The sequence below is a fragment of the Heptranchias perlo genome, chromosome 11, assembly GCF_035084215.1.
Source record: "Heptranchias perlo isolate sHepPer1 chromosome 11, sHepPer1.hap1, whole genome shotgun sequence".
NCBI classification, from domain to species: Eukaryota; Metazoa; Chordata; class Chondrichthyes; order Hexanchiformes; family Hexanchidae; genus Heptranchias; species Heptranchias perlo.
The window spans coordinates 42,412,077-42,431,481 of record NC_090335.1 but is presented as its reverse complement, the minus strand read 5'-3'; the positions used below and the strand labels follow the sequence as shown (position 1 = coordinate 42,431,481).

The following is a 19,405-nucleotide window of genomic DNA, read 5'->3' as shown; positions in this document are numbered from 1 at the left end:
ACCCTTGAAGATTTTTTAAAAATTCATTCATGGGATGTGGGGGTCGCTGGCAAGGCCGGCATTTATTGCCTAATTGCCCTTGGGAAGGTGGTGGTGAGCCGCCTTCATGAACCACTGCAGTCCGTGTGGTGAAGGTGCTTCCACAGTGCTGTTAGGTAGGGAGTTCCAGGATTTTGACCCAGCGATGATGAAGGAACGGCGATATATTTTCAAGTCAGGATGGTGTGTGACTTGAAGGAGAACGTGCAGGTGGTGTTGTTCCCATGCACCTACCGCCCTTGTCATTCAAGGTGGTAGAGGTCACGGGTTTGGGAGGTGCTGTTGAAGAAGCCGTGGCGAGTTGCTGCAGTGCATCTTGTAGATAGTACACACTGCAGCCACCGTGCACCGGTGGTGGATGAAGTGAATGTTTAAGGTGGTGGATGGGGTGTCAGTCAAGGGGGCTGCTTTGTCCTGGATGGTGTCGAGCTTCTTGAGTGTTGTTGGAGCTGCACTCATCCAGGCAAGTGGAGAGTATTCCATCACACTCCTGACGTGCCTTGTAGGTGGTTGAAAGGCTTTAGGGAGTCAGGAGGTGAGTCACTCACTGCAGAATACCCAGCCTCTGATCTACTCTTGTAGCCACAGTATTTATGTGGCTGGTCCAGTTAAGTTTCTGGACAATGATGACCCCCAGGATGTTGATGGTGGTGGATTTGGCAATGGTAATGCAGTTGAATGTCAAGGGGAGGTGGTTAGACTCTCTCTTGTTGGTGATGGTCATTGCCTGGCACTTGTCTGGCGCGAATGTTATTTGCCACTTTTTGCCCAAGCCTGGATGTTGTCCAGGTCTTGCTGCAAGAAGCCATAAGAAATTCACACTCTATAAATTCTAAAGTACTTCATTTGTGCATATCACAGGTAGCGCAGCCTGGGTTGACTTATTCTCCAGATTTCTCTCTTTTTCAGTAATTGTTGAGGAAAACAATCATCAGATTTGGAGTAGCAAGTGGGTGGTTTGATGGCAGGGTGAAATACATTTAACCTATAAATGCTGTTGTTCAGTGTGCAGTAGGTTTCCCTTTCACATAACTCCCCCAGTATGAGTCATGCTAGAGACTGATTGAGATAACCGATTGTAATGTTATCTGTTGAAAAGAGATAGCATTAATCATTTTCAAGCTGCAAACAGTGTGCAATTATCATTCATGTAAAAATGGGATGGGCAAAGCAAACAAAAACCATATAATAAGAATTTCCCAGCTGTGATAGTGCATTTGCAAGATAATTATGGATGGGGAAGGTCATTTGGCCTATCTTAATTCATCCATCTAGACAGATCCTAACATCCAGGCCCTCATTGTAGCATTCTATTGTTTTTTAAATGATTCCAGGGTTTTTGCCTCCACTACTCCATCTGGAAGTTTATTCCATTCCTTGATCATTCTTTGGGTGAAGAAGAATTTCCCATTGCTAGTTTTAAGATTCTAATGTAAAAGGGAAACTGTTCTTTCTCTCCAATCTCCTCTCTTCCTCAACTGAAGATGCTAAGTCGTGCTTGGATACAGGTTTACAGGTACCTGGCCCTTTTAGCATCTCACCCAGTGGCCATTCTTTATGTGTAAGCCAAACAGAACTCCCCCCATGTTAAACATCACTCGGAGGAAGCACTGCGGGAAGAAAGCGCACAAAGTGTACAAATTTTTTGGTTTCCTCTTGTATGACATTATAGCTCCTGCAGTGGGTTCCAATTATTAACAAGCAGGGCAGACACTGGATATTCAGCCACCGAGGAATTTGGGAGCATTATTACTATTCAGGGGTGATTTTTGTTATTTGAGTGTTCAGCTCCCTCTATATGTTCATATATCACAAGCCACAGAAGCTCCTGGTTTGAGTACAACTCCCATAAATGAGAAAGTCATAAGGAATGTGATAGCTCAGCTCTGAAAATCAGAGTGTATGAAAAATGTTAATAACCAATGTTATACAGAAACATTTCACTCCATTTTATTAGTCGATTGAATATTCAAGTGTTTAATGCTTTAGTCAAATATTCAAATGTTGTTCATTTATTATTAAGGGTAGTCTTATCCACTGCTGGAACTCAGACCCAGAATTTTTTTTACACAAGTTGAAAAACAACTGTTTTATTTCTATCTTTTTAACCATGTTTATGACTGCAATATAATTTTTGTTGCACCATGAAAGATTCGTGTGACTGGTTATAAATCATTGTCATGATTAACCGATTCCAGTGCCGGGTAATGCTTAGTAGATCAAGGAGTTTCTATCTGAAAACAACTGTGTCTATACAGTCCTTATACAGTTCTGTTAGCTGCTGTTTAAGTTGGGAGTAAAGTACACATGTTAGCTTTAGCTAATTATAGGATTAGTAGGGAATGGCTAATAGACAACAATCATGAAATAAAGAGATGGAAGAGCAATTCAGTCCATAGACTGAATAAGGACTTTTTTTTCAAAAAAGACTCATCGCTTTATGCTTTGGCTGAAGCTTTTTGTTTAAATGCATCTGCTATGGTGCTATGGTTAGAATTCTAATTGCCAGTTACCCCAATAGCTAGGTTGGTAAATGTGTGGCATGTCTACCCCATTCAAGCCAGTAAAGCGATTTTGTGATCACTGACTCGTATAAATCTTCTCCAGCCATTGGGGAAGGTACTGCAACCAGCTAAGTAGTCATAAACTGCAACTTTAAAACAACTGGATTCACAGCTTGCACATGTACAGCTATTTTAAAGTAGATCAGCTTTTGTGGAAACTATATAAATAGGATGGTGTCTATAACACCCTGGCTGAAGTATTACAGAAGTACTTCAGCATACTGTTATGTAATCATACTGTATTATTACTGGAATTATCAAAGCAGACTATTCCTGTCTTTCCCAGGAGTTTATTCTGCCAGTAGTTCCCAATATAGAGACAATATCCCAGCCAGTAAAGGCATTATTAAAACATTTGAAAAACACATGCCTACTTCAATCTCTATTTTTCTTCTTTGGTTCAAAATCAAAACTGTTTTCAAACTCGTGGATCCCTATAAATGTCTGTCTAGAGTTTGCCTGGCGGGAGTGACATTTTGATTGACTCCACTGGGAGTCTGCAGTAATTATAAATAAGTAGATTTCAATGTGTCCAATTCAATTAGAAGCATTTCTTTCCTTTTAAAACCATGGTGCAATGTTTTTCTTGGAACATCAATTATATTAAAGCAGAGGCTTAAGATCTATGCTTTAAAATGGGGATAAATTGACCCAATCACATTGGACACATTGAATTCTTTGTATTTCAAATTTGTACAGATGAATACGGGCTACGTCATCTGAGTACGTGCTCTCAATCAAGATTTCGATCCTTGAGATTGTGGATGGCTGCTTACAGATAGTGCAAAGTTTACAAAGAAAATAATTTTAAATTTGGACCAAAGGCAATCAAAAATGGGCAAAGTGGTAAGTGCTTTTTTTGTATTTTGGGGAGGTGAGAAATGATAGATTTATTTTCAGAGAAACACATTTTAATCCATAGTGGAATCTTGATTACCCATCATGATATAGGGGACACACCCCTAGCAGATAATAGAAATTGGCATATATATCAAGGTTCCACATTCTACATTTAATATTTAGATTACTTTTACCCAGTATTTTGCTTGTACTTTGTGTTGTTGTCTGTGCAGACAAATTTATTGCATATAGTCACTCTCTTTCAAATCTGATAAAAGTGTTTTATTATGAACATTTTCTCACCAATGTTTTTACCAAGTAGTTGAATCCGAAACTTGGGTCCTGAATCTAAATAAAGGAAATTACGAAAGAATGAGGTGCGAGTTGGCTAGGATAGATTGGGGAACTTTACTAAAAATGATGACGGTGGATAGGCAATGGCTAATATTTAAAGAACGTGTGCAGGAATTACAACAATTATTCATTCCGGTCTGGCGCAAAAATAAAACAGGAAAGGTGGCTCAACCGTGGCTTACAAAAGAAATTAGGGATAGTATTAGATCCAAAGAGGAGACATATAAAAATGCCAGAAAAAGCGGCAAGCCTGAGGATTGGGAGCAGTTCAGAATTCAGCAAAGGAGGACAAAGAGATTGATTAAGAGGGGAAAAATAGAGTATGAGAGTAAACTAGCAGGGAACATAAAAACTGACTGTAAAAGATTCTATAAATATGTCAAGAGAAAAAGATTAGTTAAGACAAATGTAGGTCACTTACAGTCAGAAATGGGGGAAATTATAATGGGGAACAAAGAAATGGCAGAACAATTAAACACATACTTTGGTTCTGTCTTCACAAAGGAGGACACAAATAACCTGCCAGAAATGTTAGGGAACCAAGGGTCTAGTGAGAGGGAGGAACTGAAGGAAACCAGTAAAAAAAAATAGTGCTAGGGAAATTAATGGGGCTAAAGGCTGACAAATCCCCAGGGCCTGATAATCTACATCCCAGAGTACTAAAGGAAGTGGCCCTGGAAATAGTGGATGCATTGGTGATCATCTCCCAAAATTCTATAGACTCTGGAACAGTTCCTACAGATTGGAGGGTGGCAAATGTAACCCCATTATTTAAAAAAGGAGGGAGAGAAAAAACAGGGAATTATAGACCAGTTAGCCTAACATCAGTAGTGGGGAAAATGCTAGAGTCTATTATAAAAGATGTGATAACAGAACACTTGGAGAGCATTAACGGGATTGGACAAAGTCAGCATGGGTTTATGAAAGGGAAATCATGCTTAACAAATCTACTGGAGTTTTTTGAGGATGTAACTAGTAGAATAGACAGGGGAGAACCAGTGGATGTGGTGTATTTGGATTTTCAGAAGGCTTTTGATAAGGTCCCACACAAGAGGTTAGTATGCAAAATTAAAGCACATGGGATTGGGGGGAATATACTGGCATGGATTGAGAATTGGTTGACAGACAGAAAACAGAGAGTAGGAATAAACGGGTCTTTTTCCGGGTGGCAGGCAGTGACTAGAGCGGTACCGCAGGGATCAGTGCTTGGGCCCCAGCTATTCACAATATATATCAATGATTTGGATGAGGGAGCTAAATGTAACATTTCCAGGGTTGCAGATGACACAAAGCTGGGGTGGAATGTGAGCTGTGAGGAGGATGCAAAGAGGCTCCAATGTGATTTAGACAAGTTGGGTGAGTGGGCAAGAACATGACAGATGCAGTATAACGTGGATAAATGTGAGGTTATCCACTTTGGTTGTAAAAACAGAAAGGCAGATTATTATCTGAATGGTGATAGATTGGGAAAAGGGGAGGTGCAATGAGACCTGGGTGTCCTTGTACACCAGTCGCTGAAAGCGAGCATTCAGGTGCAGCAAGCAGTTAGGAAGGCGAATGATCTGTTGGCCTTCATTGCAAGGGGATTTGAGTACAGGAGCAGGGATGTCCTACTGCAGTTATACAGGGCCTTGGTGAGACCACATCTGGAGTATTGTGTGCAGTTTTGATCTCCTTATCTGAGGAAGGATGTCCTTGCCATGGAGGGAGTGCAATGAAGGTTTACCAGACTGATTCCTGGGATGGCAGGACTGACGTCTAAGGAGAGATTGGGTCGACTAGGCCTATATTCACTAGAGTTTAGAAGAATGGGTGGTGATCTCATCGAAACATATAAAATTCTAACAGGATTAGACAGACTAGGTGCAGGGAGGATGTTCCCGATGGCTGGGGAGTCCAGAACCAGGGGCCACAGTCTCAGGATACGGGGTATGCCATTTAGAACCGAGATGAGGAGAAATGTCTTCTCTCAGAGGGTGGTGAACCTGTGGAATTCTCTACTACACAAGGCAGTGGAGGCCAAGTCATTAGATGTATTCAAGAAGGAGATAGATATATTTCTTAATGCTAAAGGGATCAAGGGATATGGGGAAAAAGCGGGAACAGGTTACTGAGTTAGACGATCAGCCATGATCATTTTGAATGGCGGAGCAGGCCCGAAGGGCTGAATGGCCTACTCTTGCTCCTATTTTCTATGTTTCTATGTTTTAACTTACCAAATGCTGATTCCCAGTAGTCTCCCGACCCAATTCCCTTTAGTGTCTCAGCCTAGACCAACATCTTTCCTGACCTAGATGTGATGCCTTTTGGACCCCTGACCCAGTCCTGAATCCCACTGGTCTTCACTTTTGTTGGCTTTCTCACCTATTCCTGACAGCTCTAAACATTTTCATAGATAATCAGATACAATATGTGGATAATGAGAGCATGGATAATCAAGGTCATATTATATTTGTTATTTTCATTAACTTCATTCCATTTTTAACATGTTTACCGTCCCCTTTTAAAATCTCTAATACTCCACGCTCTTTCACAGGTTAGGGGAGGAATCAGCCAAGATCAGAAACTCTTGATTTGGGTAATTGTGGATGTGTGAAAATGCAAAGGTCAAGGATTAAAGACGTTGAATTAAAAAAAGACATCTCTCAGAATCATCTCAAAGCACTTCACATACAGTTAATTACTTCTTAGAGTATTCACTGTTGTTATATAGGCAAACATGGCAGCCACTTCGGCCACAGGAAGATCCCACAAAAAACAATAAGATGGATGACTGTTTTTTGGTTGAGGGAAGAATGTTTGCCAGAACACTTCCCTGCTTTTCTTCAGTTAGTTCCAAAAGGCTTTTTAACATCCACCTGAACTACTGGGTCAGCCAGTTGGGATCTCAGTTTAATATTTCATCAAAAGAATAGCACCTCCAACAACACAGCACTCCCTCAGTACAGTACTGGCATGTTAATTTAGTGCGCAAGTCCTGAAGTGGGGCTTGAACTTGTAATCTTACTACTCGTTCTACACATTGCAACAACAATTCTGAGGGGGGTGGGGGAAGGAGAGTTAGTCATACCTTTCAACCCAATTGGAGTGGCACAATCGGCAGTACTTTGGTGGCCCAGTGTAACGAGAGGAATCAGATTCAAGCCTGTGATTTTCTACATGTTATTTTCCAGATCCTAGCTATGCAATTGGGGAAGGTACAGAGTGGAAGCCACTTTCCTGTAGAGAGCGAATAGTGTTGGTAGGTAAAGCAAAGGGCAGCATTTGTAGAACAGGCTTGATTCTGAATCCTCTCATTACACTGTGCCTTTTAACTTGAGAACGGGGTAGTCATGGCGATATCTATGGGTAATGTTTCTTGAAAAGTGTTTGGATAGAAAAAGTGCCATATTGCCCCCTAGCGTTTGTTATATGGAAAATATATCCAAATGTATTTACAGTCGCTAAATCAGCCCATTGTTAAGGTGGAACAGATTGACAATGAATTGTGCTATGATTGTTTAAATTTGTCTAAATAGCTATCCCTTTTATATTCAGTGATAATGTAATTTATTTGTTTTAGTTGGATGAACCTCCAGTTCAACATTGGGAAAACAGAAGCCATCATCTTTGACTCTCACCTTGCACAACATTCCCTCGCTACCGATTCCATCCCCCTCCCTGCCCACCATCGCAGGTTGAACCAGACCATTAGCAATCTCAGCATTCCGTTTGACCCCGAACTGAGCTACCAACCCTATATTCTCTCCATCACAATGACCGACAACTTCCACCTCCATACTATTGCCCATTTCCGCCCCTCCCTCAGCCCATCTGCTGCTTAAATCATTCATCAATGCTTTTGTTTCCTCCAAACTTGACTATACCAGTGCTCTTCTGGCTGGCCTTCCAGTTTCCACCCTCTATAAACTTGAGCTCATCCAAAACTTTGCTGCCCGTATCCTAACTAACACCAAGTTCCGTTCATCCATTACCCCTGTGCTTGCTGACCTATGTTGGCTTCCATTCCACCAAAATCTCAATTCTAAAATTCTCATCCTTGTGTTCAAATCCCTCCATGGCCTCGCCCCTCCCTATCTGTATAACCTCCTCCAGCATTACAACCCTCCTCCAACTCTGCCGTCTCGTGCATGGACTTGCTTCTTTTTCTGGTTGCCGACTGCTATGTGCAGATCCCTGTGAGGAGTCCTTCTGTGCCCAGGAGCACCCTGACCTGCAAAGAGCAGTGAGCATATTAATTTTGGAGGATATGTTATAATGCAAATACCTTTAAGAATTCATAACCTCAACTCTTTTCCTACTTTTTGTATCCTCTCGATTCTAGCAAGCCCTTTTTGACTATTTATTGCAGCATATGCATAATTACTACAGGCTTCAGCCCGGCTTTTTATTCACTTGATCTGTGTTTATTTGCAGATCAAACTGCCTCCTTTCAAAAGCCTTAACACCTTGTGATTGTATCATTATTAACGATTTTATCTCTGCCTGCTTGGTGGAAACAGTCCACCTAGCGGGAAGAGGTGTAGGGACTGGAAGAGGCCCTACTTTTTTTAACTTATGGGGGCTAGGAGAAGCAGGAGTGCTTCCTCTGGGACCCAGAAGGAAGATTTAGGCCTCCCCTGTCCCGGACCCCCACCCCCACCCCCTTTGCAAGACCCTCTCAAAACCCCCTCCCTGCGACTTTACCTGAGTCCAGGGGACCATTCCTGGCCAGCTGCCAATTTCGGGCGGAAAACTGTTGGGGCATGCTAATAAGGCCCGGGATTTAAAATTTCCCGGACCTCACGGCCACCACCTATCCGAATCCCTCCTGAGTTAAAATCGGGGCAAATATCTTTTTGCTGTGTGTTTACTCCACCCTTTGAGCTCCCAGTCCTGCCCGGCGCAGGCTTCCCTCATTGGTTACTGCTGCCCCACCACCTCAGGCACAGAGCTGCAAAATTGTAGGCAGTTCTAGTGCTTATTTACTGACTATGTTATAAATTGAGAAACAGGGAAGTTATGTTAAACTTGTACAGAACCTTGGTTAGACCACACTTGGAGTGCTGTGAACAGTTCTGGTTTCCATATTATAAAAAGGTTACAGAGGCACTGGAGAAGGTGCAAAAAAGATTTACTCGGATGAAAGCAGAACTGAGAGGTTATACCTATCAAGAAAGATTGAGCCGGCTGGGGCTCATTTCTCTATAAAAAAGACTGAGGGATGACTTGATAGAGGTCTTTAAGATTATGAAAGGGTTTGATAGGGTAGACGTAGAGAAGATGTTTCCACTTGCGAGGGAGACCAGAATTAGGGGCCGTAAATATAAGATAGACACTAATAAATCCAATAGGGAATTCAGGAGAAACTTCTTTACCCAGAGAGTGGTTAGAATGTGGAACTCGCTACCACAAAGAGCAGTTGAGGCGACTAGCATAGATGCATTTAAGGGGAAGCTAGATAAACACATAAGAAAGGCATAGAAAGATATGCTGATAGGGTTAGATGAAGTAGGGAAGGAGGAAGGGAGAATGCTCGTGTGAAGCATAAACACCGGCATGGACATGTTGGGCCGAATGGCCTGTTTCTGTGCTGTACATTGTATGCAAATGCCTCAATGCTTTAAAAATTAAAGAGCTGGTTTTGTAGCTCAATGCTATAAAATTGGCAAAGAGCAGCCAGCAGGTGGAACTGACTGCTTTAGCAGTCCTGGGCAGGCAGGGTTAGGGGAACTCTGGCAAAAGGATTTGGGTAGCCCAGGGGCTACTTTGTTGAAAGGTTTTGACGCAAGCATGCTGAAACAGAGGTCAATGTGAAAAAAGGTTTTGAGTGAGGTGGTGCAGCAGATGGAGGGAACGTAGGTTTTGGAGGGAAAGTAACGAGCATGGGGGATGGTAGAGGGAAGGAAAGAGGGTGAAGACACAAAGGGGCAGGGTGGCAAGCTGGGCAGCAGATGACAGGCTCATCATAGAAGACAAAAGGGGGAAGTAGACAGCGAGGGGGGTAGCGTGAACAGTGTTAAGGGAGATGAAGATTTGAAAGCAGCAAGGAACTCACGGAAGGGGATAGGATCAGAAGGGGAGAGCACGAGGAGAAACAGACAATGCAAGCTATCGGGTGAAGTTGGGCAAGGGAGCGCTGATGGGAAGACGCAAATTGGGGAAGGAGGAGCTGAAGCAGCAAAGAGGGGCAGGTGACATGACAGGATGGAGTAAGGCAACATAGTGCATGGGTAGTGTGTGTCAGTGGCGAGGCACTACAGAGAAGGGAGATAAAAGTACATGGCATGATGGAAGATGACAGAGCAAAGATGGGAGGGTACAGGACAACAATCAAAATGAAAAAGGACAACAGGCAGAGACAAAACAATATGAGAGAGATAGAATCACAAAACTCACAGAGACACAAACAAAACCCAACAGAAGTAGACATAACCAGCAACACAAAGACAACACAGACAGTTGAAACAGACATCACATCCTGCTATTTACCGTGAGTATCACCATGGGAGATCCACTCGTACTTCAAAAGATTTCATTCAATTCATGAAGTACTCGGGTCTGCAAACACAGGTATTGAGCCTTCATTTTGGCCGTCAGAGGAAAGTTTGTAAATAATGGCAACCCACTTTTTTGGAGTTTGTGACTTTTACATAATGTTAGTTTTTTAAAATAAATTTGAATATGCATGATTTTGGGGGGAGGGGATCACATGCTAGCCACTTTACTAGGGCGACCATCTTTCTTTAACATGACTGACTGTTCTGTGAGCAGCAATGTCACAGTATCATTAAAACCAGAAAGCCTGGGTGACACACTGCCATTAAATAAGATTTTAACGGAGAGAAAATAGATGGGAAAAATGAAGCAAACAAGCAAGTTGATTACACTAATCTATTTACTGCAATACTGATTTTGAAAGCCCAAGTACATGAATTCTAAATTTAAGAAAGAAACTAACCTAAGATGTAAAGTGTTGGAAAATTATTTGTACTGAAGTTTCCCTCTAGCCTTTAAAAGTTGCATTGTTTTGAGAATTATTTGATGCAATGAAAATGGGCTGGATTTTGCTGCGAGTGGCGAACAAACGCGCCAGCCATTCGTTAGACTGGCACTTGCCCGTAGACTTTCTATGAACTTTTGCATGGCAAGTTCCTGGAAATTCAAGACCCAAAAAGCACGTGCCCTTTACAGGGCATCTGGGACCTGTGTGAACAGGGCAAACAACTTAATCAATCAGACTGAAGCATAGTTAATGACAGCGCAGAGTCAGAACCAGGAAGTGTAAGTTCGAATAGTGAATTCAATGTCAAATCAGGTTCAGAAAGAGACGGTAAGAATGATTGAATTGAGACAGAGATAAGAGACAGAAAGAAAAAGGTTAAAAAAATTTACGTTTTTAAAAAAATCTCCAACAATAAGTAAAATCAGTGCCAGAGCGGTTGTTTGGCAGTAATTAAGATTTACATTGCCGTAAAAAGGGTACTTAGACTTGAAATGATTTGACTTAACATTTTTTGGCGAGATTAGTCCGTATCCATCAGATAAGTAAGAACTTCATGAGAGCCAGACAGCCATTTTTGTGCAGCTTTTGAAGGAGCATCGCATCTCGGCCAGTAATCTCTGGATTTCCGCATTTAACTGTGCACGTGTGGTCGCCGGAAGTTACTGTCCGCTTTGCACATGAATAACGTTGAGTGCTGTTAGCCTCGCCGTTACTTTTACAGCAAACTCCGGGCCATAATCTTGGGTGAGTAATGATTTTGGCTATTAAAGTAAATCGGGGAATTTGCTGCCACCTATTGGAAGGTAAATTAGTCCAATTTTAATCTCCTGATGTAAATCAGTTCTAAATGGTTAAGAAATTACGCTAATCCTGCCGGAATGCTAAAATAGTAAAGCAATCAAATTCTCACGGTATAATTATTCACGGATCCAGGTTCAGATTTGGGCCTTTGTAGGCAGCACAATATTGGTAGGAGTGGAAACTTCTGTGTAGAAGGAAGAACTTGGCCTAGAAATTCATTGGCTCATTTTACTGAAATAAAATAGGTGTCTATGCATCCTAAATGGCAGGCAGCGTGTGTCTGTCTCACGCTGGAATTGTGATGTTCACCATATTGGATTGGGCTCCTCTGTAGGCATCCAGGGCGTGCACTGGAAGTATCCATTCAATGGTAATTAAAATATTTAAATAAGGGTCATAAGCTTGCTGTAGGACCTTTTTTATAAAATTAGTCTGCCCTAGCACCAGACGCACCACGTGATAAACTTGTTCAGCAACTTGTGGCCCTAACAGGCAGCAAAGACCCTTCAGCAGCACTATTTAAAGGGCTCATCCATTACATACAGATTAGTTGCTGGTTTGTTCTTTTAGGCTGCTGGTTAACTTTTGGGCATTCTTTGGCCTATTTTCTCACTTTCAAAACCGTTTTATTGCAGTTATGGGTGGTCTGGTAGGGCTACCTTTGGGGCTGGAGGACAAGGGCGAGCAGCCAAGAGACAAGAGAAAGCAGAAGCAACTGGGACAAGAGGGAGTAGGAGGGCAGCACATGCTTGCCTTCTGCCAGTCCTTTAGATGCCTACACATGACAAAAAGGTCATGCCAGGCTGCCTTTGCAGCAGCACACGAGCTACAGCCTGCAGCAAGTCCATCTCAAGATTTACCTGTCGTAAGACAAGGGCCACTTGTGTCCTAAGGGTCTCCTAGAAGGACGCAGCAGCTAGCCACCTCACATGCTCCTGCCACTCAAATAGCATCTGGGAGAAGCACAAGGCTAGGTTTCGGAGGTCACATATCATGTACTTGTACCAAGGAGAACCACAGAGGAATTACTAGGCACACATATTATAGGATTTCAATAAAATTATGCTTGAACTAAAATTGACATTTATGCAGACACTGTATTTGTCAAGGTTTGGAAGTGGCTTTGTGGTGGCATGAATGCGAGTCATATGATTTGATCTGCACACAGACATGTCTGTAGGTGAAAGCAGGTTGGGATGGGGGGGAAAGATGTACACATAACCCTTAACGCAATGGAAGAACCTGGCAATGGGTTGTCCTTTGCATTGTCTTCATGCTGTTACTGTTCATTCGCCTGATTCCCCTGCTGTCCTTGGATGTCTCCCTCCCCCATGGCTTCCATGAGGAGGTCGCTTTGTAAGCTAAAGTTGTGCAATATGTGGCACACCACAACAAAACTTTAGATCCTAGCTGGACTACATCGCAAAGCACCCATAGGCCAATCCTAGTATCTGAAGTGTAGCTTCGGCATTCTAATAGTTTGCTCTTTAATGACTCTGGTGGAAGAATGGACTTCATTATACTGGTGCTCTGCTAACGTCCTGGGAAAGCACACTGGTGTCATCATCCATTTCTCGATCACTGACCGAGCATAATGGAATTCCTTAAGATGAAGGCAAAATGGCAGCTGTTAGTAAAGCAAGCATTCGTTTGCATGATTCAGTGTCAGTCACAAACAAGCTAGACAGTGAGAAAATGGATCCTTTCCTGTTGACATAAATGATGAGATTGATCAAGATAGCATATATAGCCACATGGGTGCTATCAATGACTCCTTGGCCTGCCACTCAATAAAATTGCAGTGCCTGTTATGCTGGTACCAGTTATCCATGTGGAAGGTGATGAAATAGCTTGCTCTAGCAAATTGCCTCTATGACTTGCTTGATATATCTTTGCACAGTTGATTCACTAATGTTATGTACTCTTCAGAGTATTCCCAATGGCCTAAATTACAGCTGTGGTACAAAAAATAGGCGACCAATAATAAAAGGCACAGAGGTAGCTGACAAAGCACTTATCAGTAGAGAAAAGCCAAAAAGTTCCTAAAAAGAGCTTTTCAAAATTAAGATTTTTCAAGACTTTTCAAAGTACCAACTGTAGCCCTTAAGAATTACTTTGGGCTTTACTGTATCACCTAGCAGTGCTGGATGCCTGTTTTATACAGGCATGATTTATGTCCGGCATTAATGATGGAAAATGGGATGTATGACGTGACCATTTTAGGAAAGTGCTTCTGACACTGGCTGCCAATGACAGCAGAAAATTGGGTGACTGTAAAAATGGACAGGGGTCCAGTGTAATGGGTCCTGCTCCCCCGTCTGAATATTGTACGATTTTCAGGGACTTTTGAGTAGGAAATGCAGGCTTTAGATTTTCTGATTGGCTATTTTTTAATGATGACATTAATCCATTCACTTTAAATTAGTTGACGCCAGCATTAAAATAATGGCAATTGAAAATTCTAGGCTGGAGTCTGTAAACCCTCTTCCAGAGGTATGCTCAGGATCTGACTTTTCTCCTCCTGCACTAGCACACTCAGCCTGCTGCCATGACAGCCCTATTCCTGCAATGTGAGGTGTTCATCCATTTTGTGAGTAGCTCAGTGCTCAATTCCCTCCTGTGGTGCTTTTACAATCTGACTTATTACATATTTCCTGTTAGCTTTTTATAGCAATGAAACTAGCAGGTTACGTCAGTTACTTGGATTCAGCCCTTGCAGATTTCTTCTAAACCAGAAAACCATACCAGAAAACATGGCTTGGTGACAAAAATGTATAAATATATTCTTATGCGCATTCAGCTGTTTTACATAGAAAATAGGAGCAAGAGTACGCCATTCGGCCCTTTGGGCCTGCTTCGCCATTCAAAATGATCATGGCTGATTGTTTAACTCAGTACCCTGTTCCTGCTTTTTCCCATATCTCTTGAACCCTTTAGCATTAAGAAATATATCTATCTCCTTCTTGAATACATCTAATGACTTGGCCTCCACTGCCTTCTGTGGTAGAGAATTCCACAGGTTCACCACCTCTGAGTGAAGAAATTTCTCCTCATCTCGGTTCTAAATGGCATACCCTGTATCCTGAGACTGTGGCCCCTCGTTCTGAACTCCCCAGCCATTGGAAACATCCTCCCTGCATCTAGTCTGTCTAGTCCTGTTAGAATTTTACACGTTTCGATGAGATCACCTCTCATTCTTCTAAACTCTAGTGAATATAGGCCTAGTCGACCCAATCTCTCCTCAGACGTCAGTCCTGCCATCCCAGGAATCAGTCTGGTAAGCCTTCGTTGCACTCCCTCCATGGCAAGGACATCCTTCCTCAGATAAGGAGACCAAAACTGCACACAATACTCCAGATGTGGTCTCACCAAGGCCCTGTATAACTGCAGTAAGACATCCCTGCTCCTGTCCTCAAATCCTCTTGCAATGAAGGCCAACATATCATTCGCCTTCCTAACTGCTTGCTGCACCTGAATGCTCGCTTTCAGCGACTGGTGTACAAGGACACCCAGGTCTCGTTGCACCTCCCCTTTTCCCAATCTATCACCATTCAGTTAATAATCTGCCTTTCTGTTTTTACAACCAAAGTGGATAACCTCACATTTATCCATGTTATACTGCATCTGCCATGTTCTTGCCCACTCGCCCAACTTGTCTAAATCACATTGGAGCCTCTTTGCATCCTCCTCACAGCTCACATTCCACCCCAGCTTTGTGTCGTCTGCAAACTTGGAAATGTTACATTTAGTTCCCTCATCCAAATCATTGCTATATATTGTGAATAGCTGGGGCCCAAGCACTGATCCCTGCGGCACCCCATTAGTCACTGCCTGCCACCCGGAAAAAGACCCGTTTATTCCTACTCTCTATTTCCTGTCTGTCAACCAATTCTCAATCCATGCCAGTATATTCCTCCCAATCCCATGTGCTTTAATTTTTCACACTAACCTCTTGTGTGGAACCTTATCAAAAGCCTTCTGAAAATCCAAATACACCACATCCACTGGTTCTCCCCTATCTATTCTACTAGTTACATCCTCAAAAAACTCCAGTAGATTTGTTAAGCATGATTTCCCTTTCATAAACCCATGCTGACTTTGTCCAATCCCCTTAATGCCATTCAAGTGTTCTGTTATCACATCTTTTATAATAGACTCTATCATTTTCCCCACTACTGATGTTAGGCTAACTGGTCTGTAATTCCCTGTTTTTTCTCTCCCTCCTCCTCACCCTCCTATGGATGATGTCAAAATTACTGTCACTTGGAGTCTTTTTTAATTTATCCTGATGTCAGTCATCAGGTGAAGTCTTAAAACGTAGTCATTTATGTACTAATTAGTTTTTTAGTTTTGTAAAAACAAAAAAATTGTACAATAATACAAACAGATATAAAGGAGATTTCAAAAACCAAAAAATATGATTTGCATAGTTCCTGGAATAAACTAAATAGAAGTAAAAACCACTCATGTTTTAAGAGGTAGGTCAGCTAACAAAAGGACTAATGGAGAAGCTTATATCGTCATCAAGTTTTAATAAGGTAAGAAGTCTTTGAAGAAATCCCAATTGTAGCTATCCTACAGATTTATATTATCTCCCCACTTCCTCAGCTTACTTGAACAGCACATCTTCTCAACTTTAACAGCTAGCTTATTTAAATAGAAAGCTGTTAGAACTTAATCAGCTGCTTCATCATCTAAAATCGAAACAATATTAATTGTCATATCACCCTCTAGTAGGTCCAGATCATACTGGCATTAAAGATAATAAAAACTCGCCAAGGAAACTGGTGCTGCTGAATAAATGGAAGGTTCTATCATTCTCAGTGGCAGCAAAAGGCAGACAACAGCTCTGAAGCACAATGCAAAGACTGACATATGATAATTTTACCCTTGGAAATTAAAGTCATGATTCAACGGTTCTCTAACAAAATTAAGCATTATCCAATCAAGCCTTGGACATGTATTCTTCAGATCATTCTGGCTCCATAGTACCACACACACAATTTTAACTAATGTCCACATATTCTATTGTACCAAATTACGAATTAAGGTTTTAAGATAGTAACATCCTTTAGGAAGACATCTTACATCTGTACAATTTGGACAAGTGCACAGTGGAATGTCCATATAAAGTGACAGTTTTTGGAAGAGGATAAGCAAATCAAACCTGTACATTTTTGTGCAGAAAAAATTGTGACTTTAAAGTGTTATGATACATACATCATAGCATGGTAACCCACAGAAAGAGACTTGAAAACAAATGTAATTAACAGTTTTTATTAATACAGAATTCACATAAGCTCACAATGTCATTGCAGTCATGTTGGCATGCTAGCTGGTGGCAGTTTTAAAATACATTAATTTCAACTACAGTTTACTTCTGAAATGCTCTTTAGACTTGCTTAACACTGACCCATTTTGTTAAATTAACTATTCTGTGGGTGCATCAATTGCTATATAAGGCAATGAAAAAAAACAGGAAAGTTAAAGACTGAATAACAGCCTGTTACATACAGTACAGTGTAAATGTTAACATACAAATCCTCAAAACTGAAGCAATATTATTTACTGTGTTCACATAACAAACAGCACAATTATAACTACATTTTACACAGGACAGGATGCTACATTTAGTGGCATAAGCAGCAACATTTTATGACACTATAATTAAAAAACTTGAATTGTAGTTTAGGTCCAGGGAAAACACAATGCCTTTTCCCTTCAAGCACTACATTACTGTTGTACTTTTCATTTTTTTCCCAAGTAATCCACTTTTTTTCATTTCTAAGCCCATATGGCAGAACAATAGTAGTGTATGAAACAAATCAAAAACTAGAATATCTATATTAAATAGTCATCAATACTTATCACTATAAATAAAAGATGTAAGAAATTCCAGTGATATTGCTAAACAGCCTCTACCCCCCCAAAAGACCCCATACGTTACTACATGCAGAGCCACATCAATGCAATCATGGTACCTGTTGTAACACAGTATGAAACTCATTAAATTGACCCAGTAGAGAAACTACTGCAGTCGTCAGCATTTTAAAAGCTTTGATGTTCAATATGAAAAGAAGCTACCCCTTTATTGCACAACTGTATGACAAGAAATGGTGCACCACGAATAACAGAAAGGGTAGTGTGTTTGGGTTCCTAGGATGTTGGCCTGGTCTTCTACAAATCCTATATTAGAAACTGCCCAATTAGATCATGTCCCTGTAAAAGAAAACAACCGATCACAAAACTGTCCAAGAGAACATTTTTAGAGACTATTCATATGAATACATTGATATTTATCCTCAAGGTTCCCTCCCTCACTTTCTTCCCTTATCCATACTTTATTGAAGGCAGCAATGGCACTCTAATACATCACCCAGGTTATCATTCATCACATGTGAACTTGGAAAATTAGTGTCAGCTAACTATTTAACCACAAAGACTATCACACCAAGAACAATCCTGTCCCTACCCAACCTCCAGGAGTCCTGACCAATCTTCCCTTTTCCTAGAACAGAAACACTAAAGCTAACTGTAGCATTACACTAAAATCCAGCTGAAATTGGCTAGCTCAGCACAGACCAAGGATCAAGATCAAATCTGGGACCTTCTTGGTCTATTGGGCCCAGTACCACACCACATGGTGCTTCGTTATCAGGCTGTCCCCCTCCACAATTTCTAAGAAAAATCAGGGCAGAGCAACAATAGTTGTTGCACCATATCTCAGGACTGTTGGAGTTAGGTTTCTAACTGTACACCTAATCACAGTGGTAGTCTCTCTCCTATTTTGAAATGATCATTTCTCTCCTCCCCACTCCCCCACCCCTGCTCCAGTCTTCCCATGCCATGCACCATTCTTCATTTGACAGGGTGGACAGCCCTTTCTGATGTTGCTAAGAAAGTAACCATGTGCAAAGCCACAAACCTGCATCTTCCCTGAGAAAAATAGCTTGGAAAGTTACCACTGGCTGCTTGATCTGGCTATCTCTCAGAAGACAATTAAGATCAAGTTACAGCAAACCTTTTAATTTAATCTATTCAGGGTAACAACTTGTTGGAATAATATCTAAGACGGCTCTTCCAATAATCTGAGCACATTTTTTTTCTCCTAATTTTTCCTCTATTTTGAAAACTATATGGAGGCATCCTTGTCAGGACAATGAGACAGTAATAAGAGTTTTAAACACTGCCAGCAGGTGAAGCTATTTAAATGTGGTTGATCCAGGAAATCCAAATTCACCCTTTCTCCCTCCTCCAATCCCAAATAAAAGTACAAATGAATTTACTAAAATGATAAACACATCTTTAGCTTAGAGGCAGCCCTAGATCTGAAATGCATGATTCCCTTTTGGTTAGACATGAAATGCTCAATCATAAACTGTCAGCCAATTCAGAAACCATCTTCTAACATCTTTGCTGCATAAATCTGCTGAAAATGGAGTTTGTTTTGCTTACTATGGAAAGTAGAAACTAACTTTACTCACAAGGAGAACCCACCTTCTACTTCCAAGTATTACACCATTTCATACTGGTTTGCAGTGATGAATCGGGACAAACAGCAGGCCAAGAACATTCCAATTAACTGCAAAAGTCAAAAAAGTATACAATATAAATTATTATTTATCATGGTGCATTTTTGTGACAAAAGTGATAGAATTCAGTGGTGGGGAATGAACAGCTTTTGAACTTGTGTGCCCAGTGTCCATGTTAAACACAGCCAGGTCAATTGTGGCATGGCTCTATTTTGAATCTGGACCCATAGGGTGACACTGGGTGAGTCCAATAATACCAGAACAAATATGACTACAAGAGTCTCCCTCCT

General features: G+C 41.3%; 1 protein-coding gene and 1 long non-coding RNA gene across 5 annotated transcripts in view; one reads left to right on the top strand and one right to left on the bottom strand.

Annotated features, from left to right (window-relative positions):
* Positions 1-19,405, top strand: part of LOC137327249 (uncharacterized) — a 31,112-nt gene that overhangs the window by 4,633 nt on the left and 7,074 nt on the right. The window contains exon 3 of one of the 2 annotated variants that reach the window (XR_010964407.1): positions 3,303-3,449. The exons of the other annotated variant lie outside the window; for it this stretch is intronic. This is a non-coding gene — a long non-coding RNA (uncharacterized lncRNA). The remainder of the gene's footprint in view (positions 1-3,302; positions 3,450-19,405) is intronic. 2 annotated transcript variants of the gene reach the window in all.
* Positions 16,845-19,405, bottom strand: part of tspan7 (tetraspanin 7) — a 92,054-nt gene continuing 89,493 nt past the window's right edge. For 2 of the 3 annotated variants that reach the window (XM_067992868.1, XM_067992870.1), the window contains exons 7-8: positions 19,081-19,165; positions 16,845-17,802 (exon numbers count right to left, since the gene is read on the bottom strand). In XM_067992868.1, the coding sequence (XP_067848969.1) occupies positions 19,097-19,165 (69 nt within the window). In that variant the 3' untranslated portion in view covers positions 16,845-17,802; positions 19,081-19,096. Of the gene's footprint in view, positions 17,803-19,067; positions 19,166-19,405 lie in introns of all 3 variants that reach the window. The other variant, XM_067992869.1, reaches the window with a different exon arrangement.